At 40.2% G+C, this 20078-nt stretch overlaps 1 protein-coding gene across 5 annotated transcripts in view; it reads left to right on the top strand.

Moving 5' to 3' along the window:
• LOC108784710 (UDP-glucuronosyltransferase 2A1-like) overlaps positions 1–17200 on the top strand; it is a 35791-nt gene extending 18591 nt beyond the window's left edge. For 4 of the 5 annotated variants that reach the window (XM_018553586.1, XM_018553588.1, XM_018553587.1 and 1 more), the window contains 5 exons: positions 2418–2566; positions 7898–8029; positions 8464–8551; positions 10134–10353; positions 16915–17200. In XM_018553586.1, coding sequence (XP_018409088.1) covers positions 2418–2566; positions 7898–8029; positions 8464–8551; positions 10134–10353; positions 16915–17194 — 869 coding nt within the window. In that variant the 3' untranslated portion in view covers positions 17195–17200. The remainder of the gene's footprint in view (positions 1–2417; positions 2567–7897; positions 8030–8463; positions 8552–10133; positions 10354–16914) is intronic. The other variant, XM_018553589.1, reaches the window with a different exon arrangement.
• The last annotated feature ends 2878 nt before the right edge of the window (positions 17201–20078 follow it).

Below are 20078 nucleotides of genomic sequence, written 5' to 3' on the forward strand. Positions count from 1 at the left end.
AATATGCCTACAAAAGAGCAAAAACACATACAAAATCACCTGAGAACACTCACACTTAGGTGTGAATGCAGCCTATTAATACCTGCTTTGTGGCAAAGCTAAAACGTAAACACATAAGTGAAAATGCCCATAAACCTTACAAATATCGATCGTATGCGATCGTGTTTTCGTCCGATATTCGTAAGGTTGATGGGCAGCGTACAACCGCAAATAATGTACAATCGTACGACTTTTGACTTTCAGGCAGGTTAGAAAACTTTTCAGCTAGAGTTCAATTTTAATAGCAATAAAAATGAAATAAATACTTTTGCACTTTAAAGGGAACCTGTCAGAACCACGATCATACAGGGTTATTCACAAAAGGGTGAAGAGTTTGGAGAAGGCAGGAGAAGTGAACAATCTAGGACAACATAGCTGAACTGGAAAGTGAGCTGAGTTGAAGAACTTTTCCTAATCAGCTCTTTTGGATTAAATTGTTCACTTCTCCTGCCTTTTCCAAACTCTTCTCCCTTTTGTGAATAACCCTGATAGTTTTTGCAGGTAAAAGCTCGAGTGCTGTTACCCTGATCGTTTCCATACTAACGAGTCACTGACCTTAAGCAACCATGCGTGTATTAAGTGTCAGGACACCAGATGCACACTTGCTTATTGTAAGTCACTGCATCATTATGTAGAGAAGCAAAGATACGGATGTCACTCCCAGTGCTGGAATCTTGTAAACAATAGTTTCCATATTTTTACCCGTATATATGACCCCTTTAAAGAATACAAAAACATCTAGGTAATACTGGGGTTGAATGAATTTATAATTATGTACAGCTCCTGTCAGGCCCTGCTGGATAGGGCGGGAACTGAAGGCAGCACGTCATTGGTTGGTTGCTAGGACACCTGGCGGTCCTAGCAACCAACCACCAGCAGCTTTCAACCCGCTGTCATCATTCAACTCCCTTGGGCTGCTGCTGACTGGGTGCTAGGACGCCAGGCACTCCTAGCAACTAACCGGCAGTGGCAGGAGTTTTATAATGACAGCCGCAGTCCGCTGTCTCCGTGGGCCAGCGAACTTTCCGTGACCTTTGGAGTGCCCCCCCTTCAAGTGGCACCCGGGGGCAAGTGCCATATTTGCCATGCCTTGGATACACCACTGATTGCATGAGATCCACCATACGGTGAGACAACTTGAGTCGCTGCAGGCATTCCGATGCGATACACAAAAGGACTCTATTATTAGTACGTTATATTGGCTTGGCCCTGCTATAGAGTATCTGCCGGCAATCCGTTTGTTTATTTATGGATTCATTGAACTATCCTCTGCACGAGCTTCTGAATATCACTGTGCTCTCTGCCACATGTGCACAAAGTTTAAAATCTCAGATTAATAACTTTATGAGAAGTGCTCAGTTGGATTTGCAATTGCAGTTGACTTCATTATATGTGCAACCAAATCTGACCAGATCGAGTGTAGAATGAATGAAGAGTGTGTGAAGTGTCAGTGTTTGAAGTTTTAACAATGTTGTCAATATTTTATTTAGTTCCCAAGGGGGTGGGGGGGTTGTTTGGATATATGTCACATTTATGCATTTGATATAACCTGGTATTAAAGAAATGTATTATAGAGGTGGCCCAATTTTTCCTTTGTCTTTTTTTGCTATTTAGTTTTGGTGGACCCCTCGTGTACTGGCAGTGGGGAAGTTAGACATTCTGGGGCAAAGATTTAGATTTTCTCCCTCCAAGGGAGAAGTTCTCCATCCACACACCCAGTGGCACCTCTCCTAAAGTGGCACCAGGGGCACATGCCCCCTCCAGCCCCCCCAGCTTCGGCTCTCTGTACTGGTACCAGAGTTGAATGAATTTATAATTATGCACACACTGTATGAGAGATCATTTTTTAGCTGTCTTTTTGTCATAGGTAATACTTTTTCCCTTTTAAAGAATACTGATTCTCCACCTGGTCTGCTCCCAGTCAACCATTATGTCTAATTCACCAAAAGGCAATAGATTAGCCAGTTTGATGGATATTCGGAGCTTCAGTTATCAATGCCTCGAAAAGCAATTCAAGGCAACAAACCAACTGCAACATTTCTTTTGCAAACTGTGCTAAAGTAATTTAGAGAGATACAGGATGTAATCCACTTCAGCTATATCCCAGAGAGCTCCTTACATGTGGTGTGGGCAGGTTTGTTTCCTGAAACCTGTGAAGGTGAAATTGGTCATGTTGATGTGATTCAGTTAAACTGTAACTGAAACCTTGCAGATTGCAGATCCAATGCCTGGAAAAATGGCTCCTTTTTTTCCTTAACCCATAACTGTGTAGCTGTATATCAATACGTTGTTCCCATTTCCATAATTTAAATTTTTTTTTTTTTTATTAATTCAAATGCACCAAATTCATTAATGTTTTGCCAATTTTTCCAATTCAGGTCGCCCCACCACTTTTTGTGAAACTATGGGGAAAGCAGAAATTTGGCTGATCCGGACTTACTGGGACTTTGAGTATCCACGTCCAATTCTTCCAAATTTTGAATATGTCGGAGGTCTTCACTGCAAACCCGCGAAACCTTTATCAGAGGTAACTACTGCTTTAACTTTACACTTACAAGAAAATAATGCAAAACTGTGCAGATGGCAGATTTACTATACCAGATCATGGATGGTCTCACTGATCTGGAACTTTGGAAGCCAGCAACTCAATATAGAGCAACTCTGTGTTATGGCTGTGCTGCAACATCACACTTCTCCAGCAAGTAAAACTGCATATGAAATCTGGATTGTTTCAGGGCTGAAATCAAAGTTATTGGGTAGAGTAGGGCAGCCTTTATTAACCAGGGTTCTTCCATAGGTTGCTAGGTTTCTTAAACAGTAAGCAGTGCTAGATTGATCTCCTGCTGACCAATGTTAGGGGGCTCGTCTCCACTGACTGCCAATGTTATGGGTCCTTTATTACTGACCTCCAATGTTAGGGGGCCCTTCTTCACTGACCATCAATGTTAGAGCATCCTTCCAAACTAGCCACCACTTGTAAGAAAGCCCTTATCCACTGACTACCAAAGTTGGGGACCCCTTCTTTATTGTCCACCAATGAAATTACTAATAATCATTACTTTTCATGATTATTACTGAACAAAATGTTGTCATATAGAACATTACCAAATCCTTTACATACAGTATGTCATATTTATTATTTTGTTTAAAATTTTCTTCAACTGTCTCATCACAGAAATGCACTGTAATAGATATAGATATAAACATTTTTAGCAGGCATTTCCAGAGTCCTAAAAATTATCGCAAGGGTTCCCCTGTGGTAAAAAGTTAGAGAACGTTGTAGTAGGGAAGGGTTAAAACTTAACATGGATTTTTTTCCCCCATGGTGTCTGCAAAAAGCCCAAACCTAGCATTGACCCCTAAGACCCCTATTGTCATTCATTTTTTGGAAAACATACAGCAGAGGTTGAATGTTTTATCAGTATTTGTTTTTACTATCAGTCTCTCATGACTGCTAAACTCACAATGCAATTTGACTGTACAATATCTTGTCTGACCTGGTACAAACTGATTGGATCGTTTAGTTCCTTCTATTGGATAGTCTTGGTAAATCTAAATTAGATAGTACAGCTATACTGTAATGTGCATGGTGAGCTTTAGGGCAACTTCACACCATTTTCTGGACCAGATCTGGACTAGATCTGGTCCGGAAAATGGTGTGAACCTGCCCGCAGTTCCGGTGCATTCCAGACCTGCAAAATGAGACGTGCACTATTTTTCTGGTCTGGAATGGACTGCACTGGTGTGAACAGAGACCAGAAGTAGCATAGGGATACATTAGGATGCATTTTGGGTCCAGCAAACAATCTGGTCTGGTCTGTAGATGATCTGGATGCGGTGTGAATGGGCCCTCAGGGCTTGTTTAGATGAGTGTTGTTGTCCAATGCTACTTTTCTGCATTTGAATGTAGTACTACTGAATCAAGGCGCAGTTAAAGCTTGCATTTTACCTGCTTTGCCTGCAATGCCAACACACCCCAATAGGGCCTGTCATGTCCAAAGTAATACATAACAAATAAGGTCAATTAAAGCCATGAGAACTGTCATCCAGAGTACACCATTGAATTAAGGGAAGCAAATGTGCTGGCCTGCACTGAATGTGAATTTCAGTTGCATATCAAACAGGAAAACATTCTTTCCACACAAGACCTTAATCTGGTGCTAGTATATAATGCCAAACCCTTATGTTGGTAAGGTTAAAATGTTAACTCCTGTGAGCGTGTTCCAGCTTTGCACTCTTTGCTTTCGAGTCCCTAATCATTAAGGCTCTGTTAACATCTATGCAATACGGGAGCACGAGTGATGCTGCACATGATCCCGTATTGCATGCTGCAGTGCCATTATTTCTTATTGACACCCCAACACACCTAGCCATCCCATGTTCTTTGTATCGCACCACATCACATGGTAACCTATTACCATGCAATATGGTGCAATGCAATTTAAAAAAAGCTGCACTCTCTTCTTTTAGTGTGATTTAGCTGCAGTAGGCAGCCCTTTCAGATAATTCGGCTGAACTACCTCAGCAAACACAAGTCGCCTTGCTGCACCTATGCAGATTGTAAAAACTAACCCAGTAAACATTTACCAAATACTTGTTGTCTTAAAGTGCTTGTACAGCAAGTTGTCTAGAATCTATTAACCATGTTTGACTTCTGAGAAATGGTTTTTATTACATATGGACAGGTTGTAAAAGTATACATTTTTATCTTTTCTCCATTGTAGATAATGCTGGTAGGCCATAATGTAAAAAAAAGCAACACACTCTCTGACATCTATGACCGTAGAGCTCCACAAACACAAATGCTCCAGGATAAAAAAAAACCTCTTCCTCCCCTCCCTGGCACCCCTCTAACTGATCGCTGACAGTAAAACAAAAAAAACCCTTATCTAAATGCCCATTTTACTTACTAAAAGCCACTGTCATATGATCCTCCAGTATCCAGTCTTCTCTCTTTCCTTGTTTACATTGGATGGGGTCCTTCTTCAGGTGTTCACATCACTGCATGCATGACATAGACACTTCCTACTAGTTGTCCAGCAGTAGGGTCTTCTCAGGATCCAGAAGAGGAGTGGCGTTGTTGCAAGGGGATGGTAGGATACCAGCCAGTGACACCATCTGCAGTGATGGATTATCATATCACCACACCCAGAAACCACACCAGCGAGGGACCTGGAGGGGGAACTTAGGTGGGAATAACTTGCTTCACAAGGTAAGGAAAAGCAAAAACCCTGCAGGATGGGTTAGAGGGGGGTGGGAGAAGGGTGAAAATGATCTTAAAATAATGTAACTGAATTTGACTTGGTTTCAGTCTCTTCCAATTCCCTATACAAGAGCACTCAAATTGGAAGAGGGAAGGGAGCACAAAGAGCACATCAGCATACAGCTCTGCATGCAGATATAAATCACCTTACATTGAGTAGTTAAACATATTTTTATTTTACTTAGTTTCTTTTTTCCACTTCCTGGTTCACTTTGGCACAAATTATGTAATCGTGCCTAAGTATTGCATCCTGGGAGGATTGCATAAGCAGTGCATTGTTGGGAAATCTCATCTGTAATCTCAGGAGTGCTTAGGGAAAGGCATTTTCCTCCCCTGATATGATGTGCATGGTCACATATCCTAGTCACATGTGCCAGAGTTCCAGGAAGCAGAGGGAGATACATTAATTTGCCCTTAATTAAAATGGCCACTGTGAGAAGACTGGGGAAGAAAAGAAAAATAAGATATGAAAAAATAAAAATCCGGCAATTATCTAGAAGTATCTGTTTGTAGATTGTCATTACTAAACATTTCTAAAGGTGCCTTTTGGTGTTATTTTGAAGCTATGGGTAAAGTTCCTCTTTAAGGAACTTGAATGCATTTTTAAGATTTAACGCTTGAGTTTAGTGTCACTTTAAAGTGATATTAAACCCTTTAAAAAAAATCATGTAGTGTTGCAGACATCAGCACTTACCATTTATGCATGTCAGTTTTCCTTTCTAAGTATTACTTTGTTGTGAAATCTTCCACTCCAAAATGCCCCCCTTCAAGGGTCCTGTTATCAGTGGCTCCATCACCGTACAGGGTGCCATGGAGCCACCTTTGCGTGTGCACTCCCAGCACCGATTCACAGCGTGCATTGAAACAGACAGTCCCAGTCCCTTTTCCCCCTCCTCAGTCCTCCAAGTGAATTACTCACGGCACCCTCAACCAGGGGCGTAGATAAGGGGGGGATAGGGGGGTTCAAACCCCCCCCCCCCCCCAGAGTGTCTAGGTGTACGGAGAGCTGTTTGGTAGCTGACTCTGTTTTTTTTTACTTGTGGACTGCCGACCGCAGTTCAGACAGAGTCTGAGAGACAGCCCAGTGAACACACAGGGGGTGTGGCCGTTCAGGGAACTCCATTTCCCAGCATGCACCGCGGTGAGGGAGCTGGCAGGATCTCATCTGTGTAGTAGCTCCGTGCAGGTTGGGCAGTGCAGAGACATCCTGCAGGAGAAGCAACAGCGATCAGGAGGACAATCTGGAAGATTGAAAAATAGCTGCATGCATTGATTTGCCACACCTTCTAGTGCAGGCGATAGTGCTGCGGTCAGCGGGGCGCGGCTGTGGTGCCATTGACTTCAATGCACCACCACGCACCTCCCACCCCAGAACACAGTGATCTGGCTGGGATGCGATCCGGTATGTTCCGCAAACTAATTTGAGATTCCATGTGTCAATTTTTAAGAGAACCTAAGAATACAGAAGCAAAGATCTAAGTGATTGATATGTGCAACAATTAAAGTTTGCTCCAGTCCAGGTGATTTGGGCCCACTTTCGTTTATTTTAAATAGACTTTTGGTTGGTGTCTGCTGCATATTTTTACTAAGTATTTTTTGAAAATACTCAATGAAAATGTGCAGTGGGTAGGTACCAATTACGAGTCTTTTTAAAACATGTTTTTTCCATATGGTGTCAAACAACTAAATCGGTATTGCTCAAGGTAAAGGATTGGTTTAGGAATGATATGGCTGGTATATTTTTTTCAAACCCTGGTGTGTCTGCTAGATAAAGTCTTATAATTTGAGAAAGCTGAACCCCCCCCCCAGGAAAAAAAATTATCTACGGCCATGCCTTCAACCTGTGCTATGAGTAGTGCACTGTGGATGTAAGGGGTACAGGCAGGGCCGTCTTTAATACTGATTGGACCCTGGGCAAACAATTTCTTGGGCTTGAAGATAGATAGGAGGAGCAGTGCAGCACTGTTGTCACCCTGATACATGAAGCTGCATTAGGTGGATATTACTAGCAGGATCAACAAATATTTGTGAGACTTCGCAGATGGACTAAATAAAGACTGAAATTGCAGATGTATGTAAATCAAGTGATGTAGAACATATTTTTTTTAATGGGAGACCATAGTTGTAGTTTAAAATGCCAGCAAAAGTAGTCGATCAATGTATGTATGTGTATATGTTAGGGCTGCAGCTAACGATTATTTTCATAATTGATTAGTTGCCCGATTATTTTTTCGATTAGTTGCATTAAAAAATTATCTCTCTCTTCCTCTTCCCCTCGGTCCCTCTCCACCAACTAACCAATGATAAGAAAGAATAGTTGCCAGCTATTCTCATAATTGATTATTATCGATTTAATCGATTAGTTGTTGCAGCCCTAATGTATGTATAATCGCATGCCCGCAAGCCACTCATTATCCAAAATGTTATTTTCAGTCTCTTCGTTCAAAAACTATGCCATTTTCTTTACCAGTGCTTGATTGAGAGTGTGGTCTGTTTGATCATAGGTGTTGTACCTGGTATAGTATTCTTATGTGGATTTGCATACTCCAGAATTATTTTACATTGAGTCAATTACCTATATATTTTTTTCCCTAGGAAATGGAAAAGGTTGTCCAAAGCTCTGGAGAACATGGGATTGTGGTGTTCTCCCTCGGCTCGATGGTGAAAAACTTGACTGAAGATAGAAACAATGTCATTGCTGCTGCCCTAAGCCAGTTACCACAGAAGGTAATCTTGTCTTTCATAAACTCTTGACATATGTGAGATCTATCACCTATCCTATAATAAATCTATAACCAGTTAGTTACTTTACAATTATATTATTATTAATATTATACAGGATTTATATAGCGCCAACAATTTGCTCAGCGCTTTACAAAATAAAGGAGACAGTACAGTTACAATACAATTTAGAGTACAATACAGTTTCAGAACAATAGGTGTGGGAGGGCCCTGCTCATGAGAGTTTACAATCTAGTAGGATTATATGATATATTTAGTTTTATATTCCTGGTTATTGACCTGTGCTAAAATATCCTGACCTGAAAAATGGCATCATCCGCGGAAAACTTGAGTTAGTCACTATATTAGTGCACTTATGGTTTAATAGCTACCTAAAACTCCTGAACTTAGTAATTATGTAACGCATATTTTTTCAACAGGTAATCTGGAGGTACAGTGGGAAGAAACCAGATACTTTAGGAGAGAATACAGTAATATATGACTGGATACCACAAAATGATCTGCTAGGTAAGTCTTTTGGGAATGCAGTCAAATTACAGCTTGAGTATAAGACTGTTGAGGTGAGTATGCTGTGTAACCATGAATAAGATCCATGCCTTCACTGTAAAGGCTGTAAAGCAGACCTAGCATTAAAAAGCAGTCCGCTTATTACATCTAGGCCCCCACACCCATACAAAGTGCTGCATTAAAGTATAAAACAAAACACAGGTGAGAAAAAGTTTAGAAAATATATTCACAATACTCCCTGATTCCGCACTAAAGAAAGTGACGTCATGATTCTTCTGGCGAGAGCCTGGGAACGCCAAGTATCCCAGATCTCATGAGAAGACACTCCATCACAGTGTCGGTAAGTATGCTAATAAGATTTGGGATCCTCATTATTCCCAAGATCTCACCGAAGGGATCTTGACACCACCACCAAGCATGTTATGGTGATTTTAATAGGAATGGCCATGCATTTCAAAGCATGACAATACACCTGCTTGAGGCAATGTAAAAACACATGGAAATGGAGATGCATACAGGTGAAACTCGAATAATTAGAATATCGTGCAAAAGTTCATTTATTTCACTAATACAACTTAATAGGTGAAACTAATATATGAGATAGACTCATTACATGCAAAGCAAGATAGTTCAAGCCGTGATTTGTCATAATTGTGATGATTATGGCTTACAGCTCATGAAAACCCCAAATCCACAATCTCAGAAAATTAGAATATTGGGAAAAGGTGCAATATTCTAGGATCAAAGTGTCCCACTCTTATCAGCTAATTAAGCTATAACACCTGCAAAGGGTTCCTGAGCCTTTAAAATGTCTCTCAGTCTGGTTCAGTAGGAATCACAATCATGGGAAAGACTGCTGACCTGACAGTTGTGCAGAAAACCATCATTGACATCCTCCATAAGGAGGGAAAGCCTCAAAAGGTAATTGCAAAAGAAGTTGGATACTGAGATTGTGGATTTGGGGTTTTCATGAGCTGTAAGCCATAATCATCACAATTATGACAAATCACGGCTTGAATTATCTTGCTTTGCATGTAATGAGTCTATCTCATATATTAGTTTCAGCTTTTAAGTTGCATTAGTGAAATAAATGAACTTTTGCACGATATTCTAATTATTCGAGTTTCACCTGTAGGTGTGAAGCCAGCCTAAAGGAAAGGTGCACCTTCAACACAGACTCTGCAGCCCACTTTCCACATCAGAACTGTAAATACAAACCTAAAATGCTGTCTAATGGCCATCTTATTGCTGCAAGCTGCACATGGCCTTGCAATGTTTACAGCATGTGGTGCCATACTTGTGCTCTGAGATTCAACAGAGTAGAAAGGCTGTCTATGGAATAGGTTACTTAGTATTTCGCTAAAAATGCTCCTGTCCTTTAGATGGAATGTGATATGTTTCAGATAGTGTATTTTGTGCAATCATAATGTGAACTTGATTTATAAAGGCAAAACATTGGTACAAGGGCAAACTTATAACAGAAGGGAATGAGAGTATTTAAATTGTAACTATTTTGCTATTTGTTCATTTAATTCATATTGCCCAAACTAGTTTCATTCCAATGGTTTTGTTCTGTTTTTAGGTCATCCCAAAACAAAAGCCTTCATTACACATGGGGGAACTAATGGAATATACGAGGCCATTTATCATGGCATTCCTATGGTTGGAATTCCACTCTTTGCTGACCAGCCAGATAATATGATCCATATGAAGACAAAAGGCATGGCAGTTATAGTTGACATAAACAAAATGAAATCCCAGGACCTGGTTGATGCAGTGAACACAGTCATCAACAATCCAACGTAAGACATTTATTGTTCCTTTGTCACACTCTTATAGGGTCAATTCACAAAAGTTATTGCACAAGTTGTCGCTCCATAAAATATTACTAGGTTCTGCCTGGTGATAAATGTGAGCAGGGAAAGGATCCATTTGAAGGTCAATACTTTAAACATACACATTCCCATACACAGATTATTATGTAAAAAAATGATTTTCAATAGTTAAATATCCTTTTTGTGTAAAATGAATGCCAAACCCGCATCCTATGAAATATATATGATTTGAACTAAACATTTTAATGAGAAAAATGCCATGAGGTAAAATTATAATTGCAGTTAAAATTAGTCTTGTATCATGGTGATGTGTGTTATATGGTGATGTATCTTATGCCAACTTCACTGCAATTTAACTAAGCACTAAGTGACCTAGCACTAAATACATTACTGCTTGCCTGTATTTATGGGCTTATGTGACCTTTTTAAAATGTAAATTAGATATTGCTACTCACTGAACACCACAATGTTTACTTCACGCATTTGTTAGTAATTCAGAAAATGCAGGCCTTAGTGTGGAGTTTACGATGTCCTAAGGAGTGTTCTCTGCATAATGATGCTGAGAAGACTCTGTGGTAGGAGGATTGACCAGCCACATAACTTTGACAGGTTATGTGACCAGCCTGTCCTCTACCTATCATTCAATCCCCCCTACATTCATGAAAATTAATTGGGCTTTATTTGCTTTAAAGTCACGAAACAAGAAGAACTTTGCACATTCCCGGTTTTTAAATGTGCCTTTTTTTAAACGACCATGGTAAAGCTAAACCAGCACATTATAGTTTGCTTTCTTAGTGCTAGAACCTGATGACAGGATCATCATGGTAGAGTACCCAGAGATAGAGCAGGTACATAAACTGAAGGTTGCGTATGTTAGTGGGCAGGACAAAACAATGGCAGGCTACAAAATATTCAGGCAGAAGAGAAACTTTTTCAGCCTTTCAAAGGATCTGTGAATGGAGAAAATGCAAGTCCCATTAGCCACTGAGACATGACCCCCTGGTCAGCAGGAGGAAGGAAGGCTCTGCAGGGGGTCTCCAAGTACCGTATCGCAGGCCAATTCCAGCCCGCAGCTACATGTCTGCACCTCTGTCAGATGTAGACCGCAAAGCTGCTCCTGTCAGCTCTGGCACTCACTAGGTCCTTTAGGCCGGAACTCTGACAGCTCTGAGGTCTGGCCGAAAGGATTGATTAGTAACCAGACCTAACTAATCAACCACTGGATCACCAGGGAATGTGCAGATGATGGTTTTTTTATATTTTATCTGGGGGGGACGAGAAGGGGGGGTGTATTGTTCTGCGTGTGTGAACAAATAAAATACATTTTTGTTAAGTTACATAGTTATAGTTGTAAGGTTGAAAAAAGATACAGGTCCATCAAGTTCAACCTTTGGGTTTTGTGTGTGTGTTACTAAGATTACCTGTACTCCTGTATGTCTTGTTCACTGAGAAAAGTATCTAGACAGTTCTTGAAAGATTCCATACATATCTTAATTGTGTATCACTCAGCTGTAGATCCTCAAATCATCTCTGGATTGGGGCTGACACTGTCCTTCCTTCTGGAGGGTGGCTACTTTTGTTCCCCATGGTCCCTGTGTGTTGTAAAGGAGCCACCGCTCCAAGCTTACTCCTGTGATAGACTACAATCTCACATTTAGTTTACTAATTTGTATTAAGATTGTAGTCCATCAGCAAGCTTGGAGCGGTGACTACTTTACAACACACACAGGGACCATGGGGAACAAAAGTTGCCACCCTCCAGAAGGAAGGACAGTGTCTGCACCCATTCAGAGATGATTTGAGGAACTACAGCTGAGTGATACACAAATAAGATACATTTTTGTTAATAGTTAAAGTACTTGAATGCATTTTTAAGATTTAACTGCTGAGTTTAGTGTCACTTTAAGCTTCCTCTCTCTTTAGTTTATTAGAGTATACTGTTCAAATCCTGAATCTTTACTACTGGGCTATAGTGGCAGCGGCAGGAGTAGAATGCAAAGTACATACAAAAAGCAAAAGAACAGCCTAGGGGCTGTCCCTGCTGGTAGCCAAACTTTAACTATGATAGCAAGGCTCAAATTTTCGGATAGAGTCAGGAGTTAGAACCTTTTTTTTTTATATTTAGTTTCTTGTTTGTGCTGAAATTTTTGTTCTTCAATCATGCTGCTGTCTAGGTTACAAACCAGAAAATATAGACCTGGCAGTCTCCCTGGTCTTGCCCTCGAATGCATTCAGTTGCTTGCCATGTGCATATTCGGCTGCAGCAGCCCTACATTCCTATGGATAGCCTGTGGGACTAAACCCTGGGCTAGCAACATCCCAACTTATGTTAGAAGCGTTCTGCTCCTCACCATGACAGAGAGAGCATATCTGTTCAACACTGGTGTTGTTAGACTGCTGCTTATAAAGCCAACCACCCACCCAGTCTCCCTCCTTCATCTTCCATTCTTTCCATTTGCTTGCTTGTGAGGTGCCAGTTGTCCATAACTGGTCATCCTAGCCCCGTTGCTTTTCTGGGGGGGTAAAGGTGTTTGCTTTTACTAATGGCTGCAGTATTTTGAACCTGGCCTTGGGGCGGCAAGAAGATTAAATCCGGCCCTGACCTTTTGGTACTGGGGGTTACATAGTTACATTTGAGGTGTATTTGAGGTTGAATAAAGACATAAGTCCAACCTATTGTGTGTGTATAGGTCCCTGAGTCATCTCATTCTTACGAGTACCTGTACCCTTGTACATTATGGTCTCTCAGGAAGACTAAGGGGGTGATTTACTAACCTAAACACACGCACGCACCAGGTGCGTGTGATTTTCACACAGCAAAACGTATTTATCAACCAAAAAGTCTCTAAAAGCATATTTCCACTAATGCCATATATGGAAAAATCATGCACATGATGCATATATAATGCTGCTTCACAGTTTAGACAAAAATGGTTAGCTCATGCATTTACATTCCTGCATTCATCAACGCAAGCAACACAACATAGAGCTAATTTACACAACATCACCTTGTAATTCATGCAGGGCTTTGCACAACACACCTGCTGGGTGTGTACACACTACAAAGGTGTTTAGATTCCACCCATAGATCATGCTGGGAGGGAACACACTACAGAGGTGTATACATGTTCGTGGTGTGTTTATAAGGTTAGTAAATCAACCCCAAAGTCTTTGTTGTATCATGGGTTCCGTCAACCACTTGGCTATATTTTGTGATGAACTCTGTGTTTTATCATGGACGTCAAACCCGTTTCCCTCCTGAGTGTATACTGAGGAGAAAAAAGTGTTCAGCACTTCGGCCCTCTCCTTGTCATTTGTGACTAACTTCCCGCTTTCGTCCTTTATTGGGACTATCTGCTCCTTTCTCCCCTTTTTACTGTTTATATATTGGTAACATTTTTGGGTTTTTTTTTTACTATCTGTGTCAATATGCTTTTCGCACTCTATTTTAGCCGCCCGTATTACTAGTTTACATCTTTTATTACATTCTTTGTAGTTATGGAACGCCAATGCCGTCGCCTCCATCTTATATTTTATAAATGCCACTCGCTTTTCCTTTATGTGATGCTTTACATTTTTATTCAGCCATACAGGTTTTCTTTGTGATCTTTTACTTTTATTACCCAACGGTATTCATTTGGCAATGGCAATGTAGTCGCCCATCACGACTACATTGCCCTCCCTTCCAGCTATTTCTATTTTGGACTGTAGATCAGCCTCCCCCTCCTCCCCTATATTTGGAGGTTTATAACAAATACCCACAATTAGTTTACGACTATCGTCCGTCATATCCAGTTCCAGCCATAAGGATTCCACGTCCTCCCCACTATTTGACGTGATATCATCCCTTATATGCATATTACCATTACTGTGATGTGCGGCAGCCTGTCTGATCCAATGCAGCCCAGAGGAATTGGGGTGCATCTTTGTGAGTGAGTCTTTAGAAAAGGTTACTAATCCTTTTTGCACTGTGGCATTGCTGTTGAAAGGCTACTCAAGGATTCCCTGTGTGCTATTTGGAAACCACTGCAGAACATGGAAGCACCCTCCCATCCTCTGGGAAAGCATCATGAACCCTGTGGCCCTCCCTGCCCTGGGACTCGGACTCCTTTACTTTAATTTATGAAAGGCTTTGTATCCCACATGGAGGAAAACTTTTTAAAGATCCAGAATCCCCAACCACACACTTCGACTGACACCCAGCTTGCCTGGCTGTTGAAAACAAGGTATTGGGGGATAGCGGTAATACTGGCCATGCTTAAGGTTAGTAAGACTTTCACAGCCAAATTGGGATAACCCCTATTTTATATTTGTTACATGTTCCCATTCACATAGCATAAGCTAAAAAATAAATTAAAAAATGCTTCTTGCAGTTTAAATAGTTTTTACTTTGGGTTAGGGTTTTAAGGGTTGAAATTTCTTCCAGCTTCTATTTCTTTCAAATATCTGTGTGGGGTCTAAGGTGGCATGACCATTGTATGTTAATGATGCTTATCAGATAAACACAATCCTCAAATTTGAGTCCCATGTCTTTCTATAAGGACAGGCCACTGTAAAAGGGCTAAGAAACACCTGGAATCAGCCATCTTGCCAGATTTAACAAATCATCTAAACGGTAAGAACTTTTCAGTATGCTGTGTGAATAGGAACACATAACGAACATATAGAGGATTTTCCTCAAATTTACTGCAAAAGTGGAAATACACTTTAAGATTAATAAGACCACTAATCGAAGATCTATTATTGTACATGTAAAGCCTATTTTGCTTTGTGTGTGTCCTTAGGGGCTCATCCTTGCTCTTTGTCTATAGCCAGGATTTTGGTTTTTCTTTAGCGGGCTTTGGACCAACATTAAGGACCGGGTGTTGGCACTGGCTATTTATTTTCAAAATCCGTTGGCTTCCTTTCTCTTGTCTTTATTTAGGGTGTTACACACTCCTCTAGTTAAACCACCTATGATGTTGTGGGACCTTATTCTGGTGCTTTTAGCACTTCTGAAACTCTTTTTGAGACCATAAGGGAGATTCCCTTTTTAAGGGCCCATTCACACTTGCCTTTCCACTAAAGCACTCCGTTTTAGCTGACGGGCTAGTGCATTGTAACGCACACTGCTGGAGCTGTCGCTATTTAGATTTTTTTTCAACTTTATGCACCATGTTTGCATTTTATCACAGCGCACCACTCATCATACTTACTTTGTGGTGTGACTGGGACACATAGAAAACAATTGATTTTTTTGTGTCCTTGCACTGCCCTGCATTGAACTGGTGTGGTAAAATGCAGGTCCCCATAGTATGTGTGAATAGGCCCTAACCCTTTTCCATAAGGTGGCCTTTTTTTTTGTCATTTCGAAGGGTTTTCGAATTGATGGCCTTGTCCTGCAACAATAAGAATAAGGTTGTGCTACCTTTTCTACTGATATTGGTGCCATCTTGTCATTTGCATGGGAACATTGTACTGTCATCATTCTGTCATAGACCTGTTTATCAGAAAGAGATACATTAGCACTCACTCTCTAGTCATGGTCAGGAATATTAGAGTTTATTTGAGTGCTATTGTATCCTTTCATAAGTTGGATTCTCTGATAGATGGACCATGAAAGGACCTTTTAGCTTCCTCTGCCATGATTTCCTCTTTCTGAATTCGTCAGAAGATAGAGTAGGCATTAAAAATCTGCTTTTCCAGTCATGGCTCAGTCTACGATAGTCAGTATGTAATGGGCTTATTGCCATCAGGCGTCGGTTTCTCAGTTTTGTAAGGTGGCCATTTGGTTGGTTGTTTATAAGTTTAATGAGTTTTACAAGGTTGATGTTTTGGCATTTTTGGATGCTAGCTTTGAATGTAAAGGTGGTGGCATCCCTGCCTTTTAGGAAAGGCTTCTCTATTTTCAGTTTGTTTTTTTGCTGATGTCCCCCACCTCTATAAGGCATTGCTTTGGGACATCCCAGTAGTTAAGATTCAAAACCTGTTCTCCAACAGCTGAGAAAGAAAATAGTATTGTTAAACTTGCCGTCATTTTGTTTTCTATGAATTCATTAGAGAACACTGCACCAGCTCCTCTGGTTTTGTTGATTGCTGCCCCTTGCTAGCAATGTAGGGGTTTGGTCATCAGCAGGGATCACTCCTGGGTTGTTTTTTGTTTATTTTGTATATATCTAGTCTCCTATTCCTGCAGGTGGCACTATAACCCAGTAGTTAACATTCAATTTCTAAGCTGTGTCCTCCAATGAATGCACAGAAAAGGATTTTTACAATGAGTACAGAAATCCTATTTTTGCAGTAGCTGTTACATGTATGAATGCATATGAAAATGTGATGATACCGTCCTAAGCGCCTTTTTTTAAAACTGAAATCCATTAAACATTTTGATAAATATCCAATAGAGAAAAAAATGTAAAACACGGGATAAGCTCCCAACAGAAACTAATGCATATGTGTCCGAAGTCTTTTCACTGATTCATCTTTAAGTATGTATATTACTACTGTTATAAAACCATGACATTTATTGCAAATGTGGGTCAATTTCAGGTATAAAGAAAATGCCTTAAGGATATCACGTATCCACCATGACCAGCCAATGAAACCACTAGACAGAGCCGTTTTCTGGATAGAGTTCGTCATGCGTCACAAAGGAGCAAAGCATTTGCGTCCTGCCTCCCATGATTTGACTTGGTATCAGTACCACTGCTTGGATGTCATTGGAGTCCTGCTGGTCTGCCTTTTCGCTATTCTTTACATAAATGTCAAGATCTTTTTATTCTTTTGTAGAAAATGCCGTCCAATCAAGAAAAAGCAGAAAAAGCATTGATAGCTTGAGTAGTATTTTGAATAGCTGTTCAATTTAGAATTTGTATTATTTTGATCAATAAAAGCCTTGAGTACAAAGTCAAGTGAAGTGTATTTTAAACACTAAATTTTTACTACTGCCAAGCATTCTACAAATGTATAATAAAGGACTAGTGCATCTACCAAGCTGGCTTATTTACTAATGATAGTTATGTATAACAGATATTTGAAAAACTTTCCATCAGTCCACTCACCAATGGTATTTCATTTTCAGGGAGATCGTGACAAGAATCACCACTGGATTACTCTGGTGGAGTGAGATCTACACACGTTCCTAAATATAGGTGCTATCAGAGTATAAATAAGCAGCCAGGACATTCAGCCCATCATCAACCTCAACTGCTAACTAGAATGTCAGATCTGGGTGGAATATGCCTTTAAAGTAAACAACATGTCATAAGAGAAATATGGGAGCTGCCATAATTGAACTTCAAAAAATGTTAATTTCCTGGCTGTCTCTGGCCTCAGCATTTTCATTCAATGAGCCAGGGTGAGCATCCAGCTAGTCAAGTGAAAAAAAAGTCAGAACTCCTAGTCCTTATGCTTGTTCTATCAACAACTCAAAATGAGTTCTACAACAGTATCCTAACCATTTTCTCTGTACAGGTTACCTTTAGGGCATGTGTCAATAGGCTTTGGGCTTGTGCCAATGGCATTAGTTTGACTTGCTTCTGAGATCGTTTAGAATTCATTGATAGGTGCAGTTGACATACTTCTGACGGCTTCAAGCAGGCTTTGCATTCTCATAGACTTGTATGGGATTGCAAAACCCACCTGATCCAAACAAAAGCTTGCCAAAAAAGGCCCTCAAAGGTAATTTGTTATGCGTTAATTAGGCTGTCATTGCTGAACTCTCCTATTAAAAATGCTAGGTGCTTGTCTGTCATGATGGTCTTTTCGCTTTAATACTTCCTGAATCTGACCCCAAACAAGAACAGAGGTCAGGAGTACAAACCACACGTGCTGCATACTTGCCCTGGGCCAGTGACTTAACAGACAGGTAACCAGCATTTTCAGAATGGGGTTAGTAATGGCTGCCTACATTTTATCATTTCAGTTATAGCAGGTTGTTTTAGATAGATGTACACATTTTAAATCACTATATTTAAAAGAACAATCTTTTACATACGTTTATTGAAATGTCAGTGGCTTATGTATCCTCAGATGTAAAGGAAACTGGTCATAAAAGAAATATGCTGGATGCTATTGATATTTTGTTTGGCTGTCACACCATTTGAATTGCTTCAATACATTAAACCTCATACGGTGAAAGTCAACATTACATAGGAAATCCTAATCTGCATATTAGATTGGTTCAGTGTCATCAGAAAGAATTTAAGTAGACCTGGAATCAGAGATATAGTAAGTAATGTGTGAATAGTAACACTAAGGCCATCTGTATATACAGGTTTCAGTATGTGAAAGAGCAATGTATACGGAAGCTTTTACAAAGTATTTTAAAAAGCTTTAAGCAAGCTTCAAGCAGCTTGGTTGAAGCCTTTAAAGCAAATTCAGTTCAGTTATGTAGATGTTATACACAGATCCTAATGGTAAATGGGAGTGCTGACTCATTTTAAAGCAACACTGTCAGGGGGTTAAAAAATTGGCATCTGCAGTACCATGTTAGAAAAAAAACAAATATACTTAGCTGTTCGGTGGTCAGTTTGCTAAAACTTTGCTCTCTTCTAGAAGACCTGATACTATTTGACCCTTCAGGTTTGTAGAATAGCATGTCCCCAATGGCTGCCCTGGTTCCGTCTGCAGACCTCTAGCTACTGCAGGACATAGTAGTAACATAGGATTGTTGGGAGGAATCAAAGCGGTGAACACACTTTTCCTTACAACTAGAATTGTGGATCAGTATCAGCCCGTGGAACGCTGCACGTTTCTTCCAACCAACCACTGGACAGGCCAGTATTACGTTTTTTTTTCTTTACAGGGTACAGCAGATGCAATTTGTAAAAAAGGCTTTAAAAAAAGCTACTGCCAATCTTTCAACAAGCTTCTAGTAGTACAATGACAGTAAGTGCAGCACAACCCCCTTAATGTCCCTATATCTTATACACAATAACATACACAAACCAAAAACACATTGAACCAATATAACTTGTCAAGTGATTTTCAGATGGTTAGCTCATTGAGGTGCTGGCAGAGTATGGAGGGAGTGGGAATGCAGAAGAATGTTTTACTACTTTTAATTTAAGCTTGAAGTAGTACAGAAACCTGCAAGCTTGCTTGTTTAGTGTATATCTAAAACCAAACACAAGAAATTTACTATATTGCAGCTTATTCGTTTTCCTTTTATGCTTTTTTTTCCCTTTAGAGTGACCTGGGTAATTATATTGTAAAGCGCTGCACAAACTGTTGGCGCTATATAAATCCTGTATAATAATAATCCTGCAAATAACACACTTCCTGTTCTAGATCGTCTGTGCCACACTGTATCTATGGAGAGAGAGCTATAGTTGTCTCTTGATATGGAATACAAATGTCCTCAGCTCTTCATGTCCAATTCATGAGGGAGAAATGATTAGGAGAGGCTTTTAAGCAAGATTAGCTTCAATTCAACTTAAAGATTCTGGGACACTGCATTTTTGGCAAGATCAACAGGTATTTTTTTGTATTTACTGTAAAGTGTTCTAACCTAATAAAAAAAATCTATGATCTGGTAAGCTGCAATATAATAAGATTTGATTCTTACCATAAAACCCTTTTCTCGAAGTTCATTGAGGGGAAGAGCTCTGAGGAATTCTAAAACGTAGGTTTATGCTGCTGCCGCCAGGAGAAATGGACATTAGGCAACAAATTAAAAAAGCTGGAAAGGATACGAGGAGAGGGAGCAGTGT

This window comes from Nanorana parkeri, unplaced genomic scaffold, assembly GCF_000935625.1.
Source record: "Nanorana parkeri isolate BGI_ZX_2015 unplaced genomic scaffold, ASM93562v1 scaffold124, whole genome shotgun sequence".
In the NCBI taxonomy this organism is placed as follows: Eukaryota; Metazoa; Chordata; class Amphibia; order Anura; family Dicroglossidae; genus Nanorana; species Nanorana parkeri.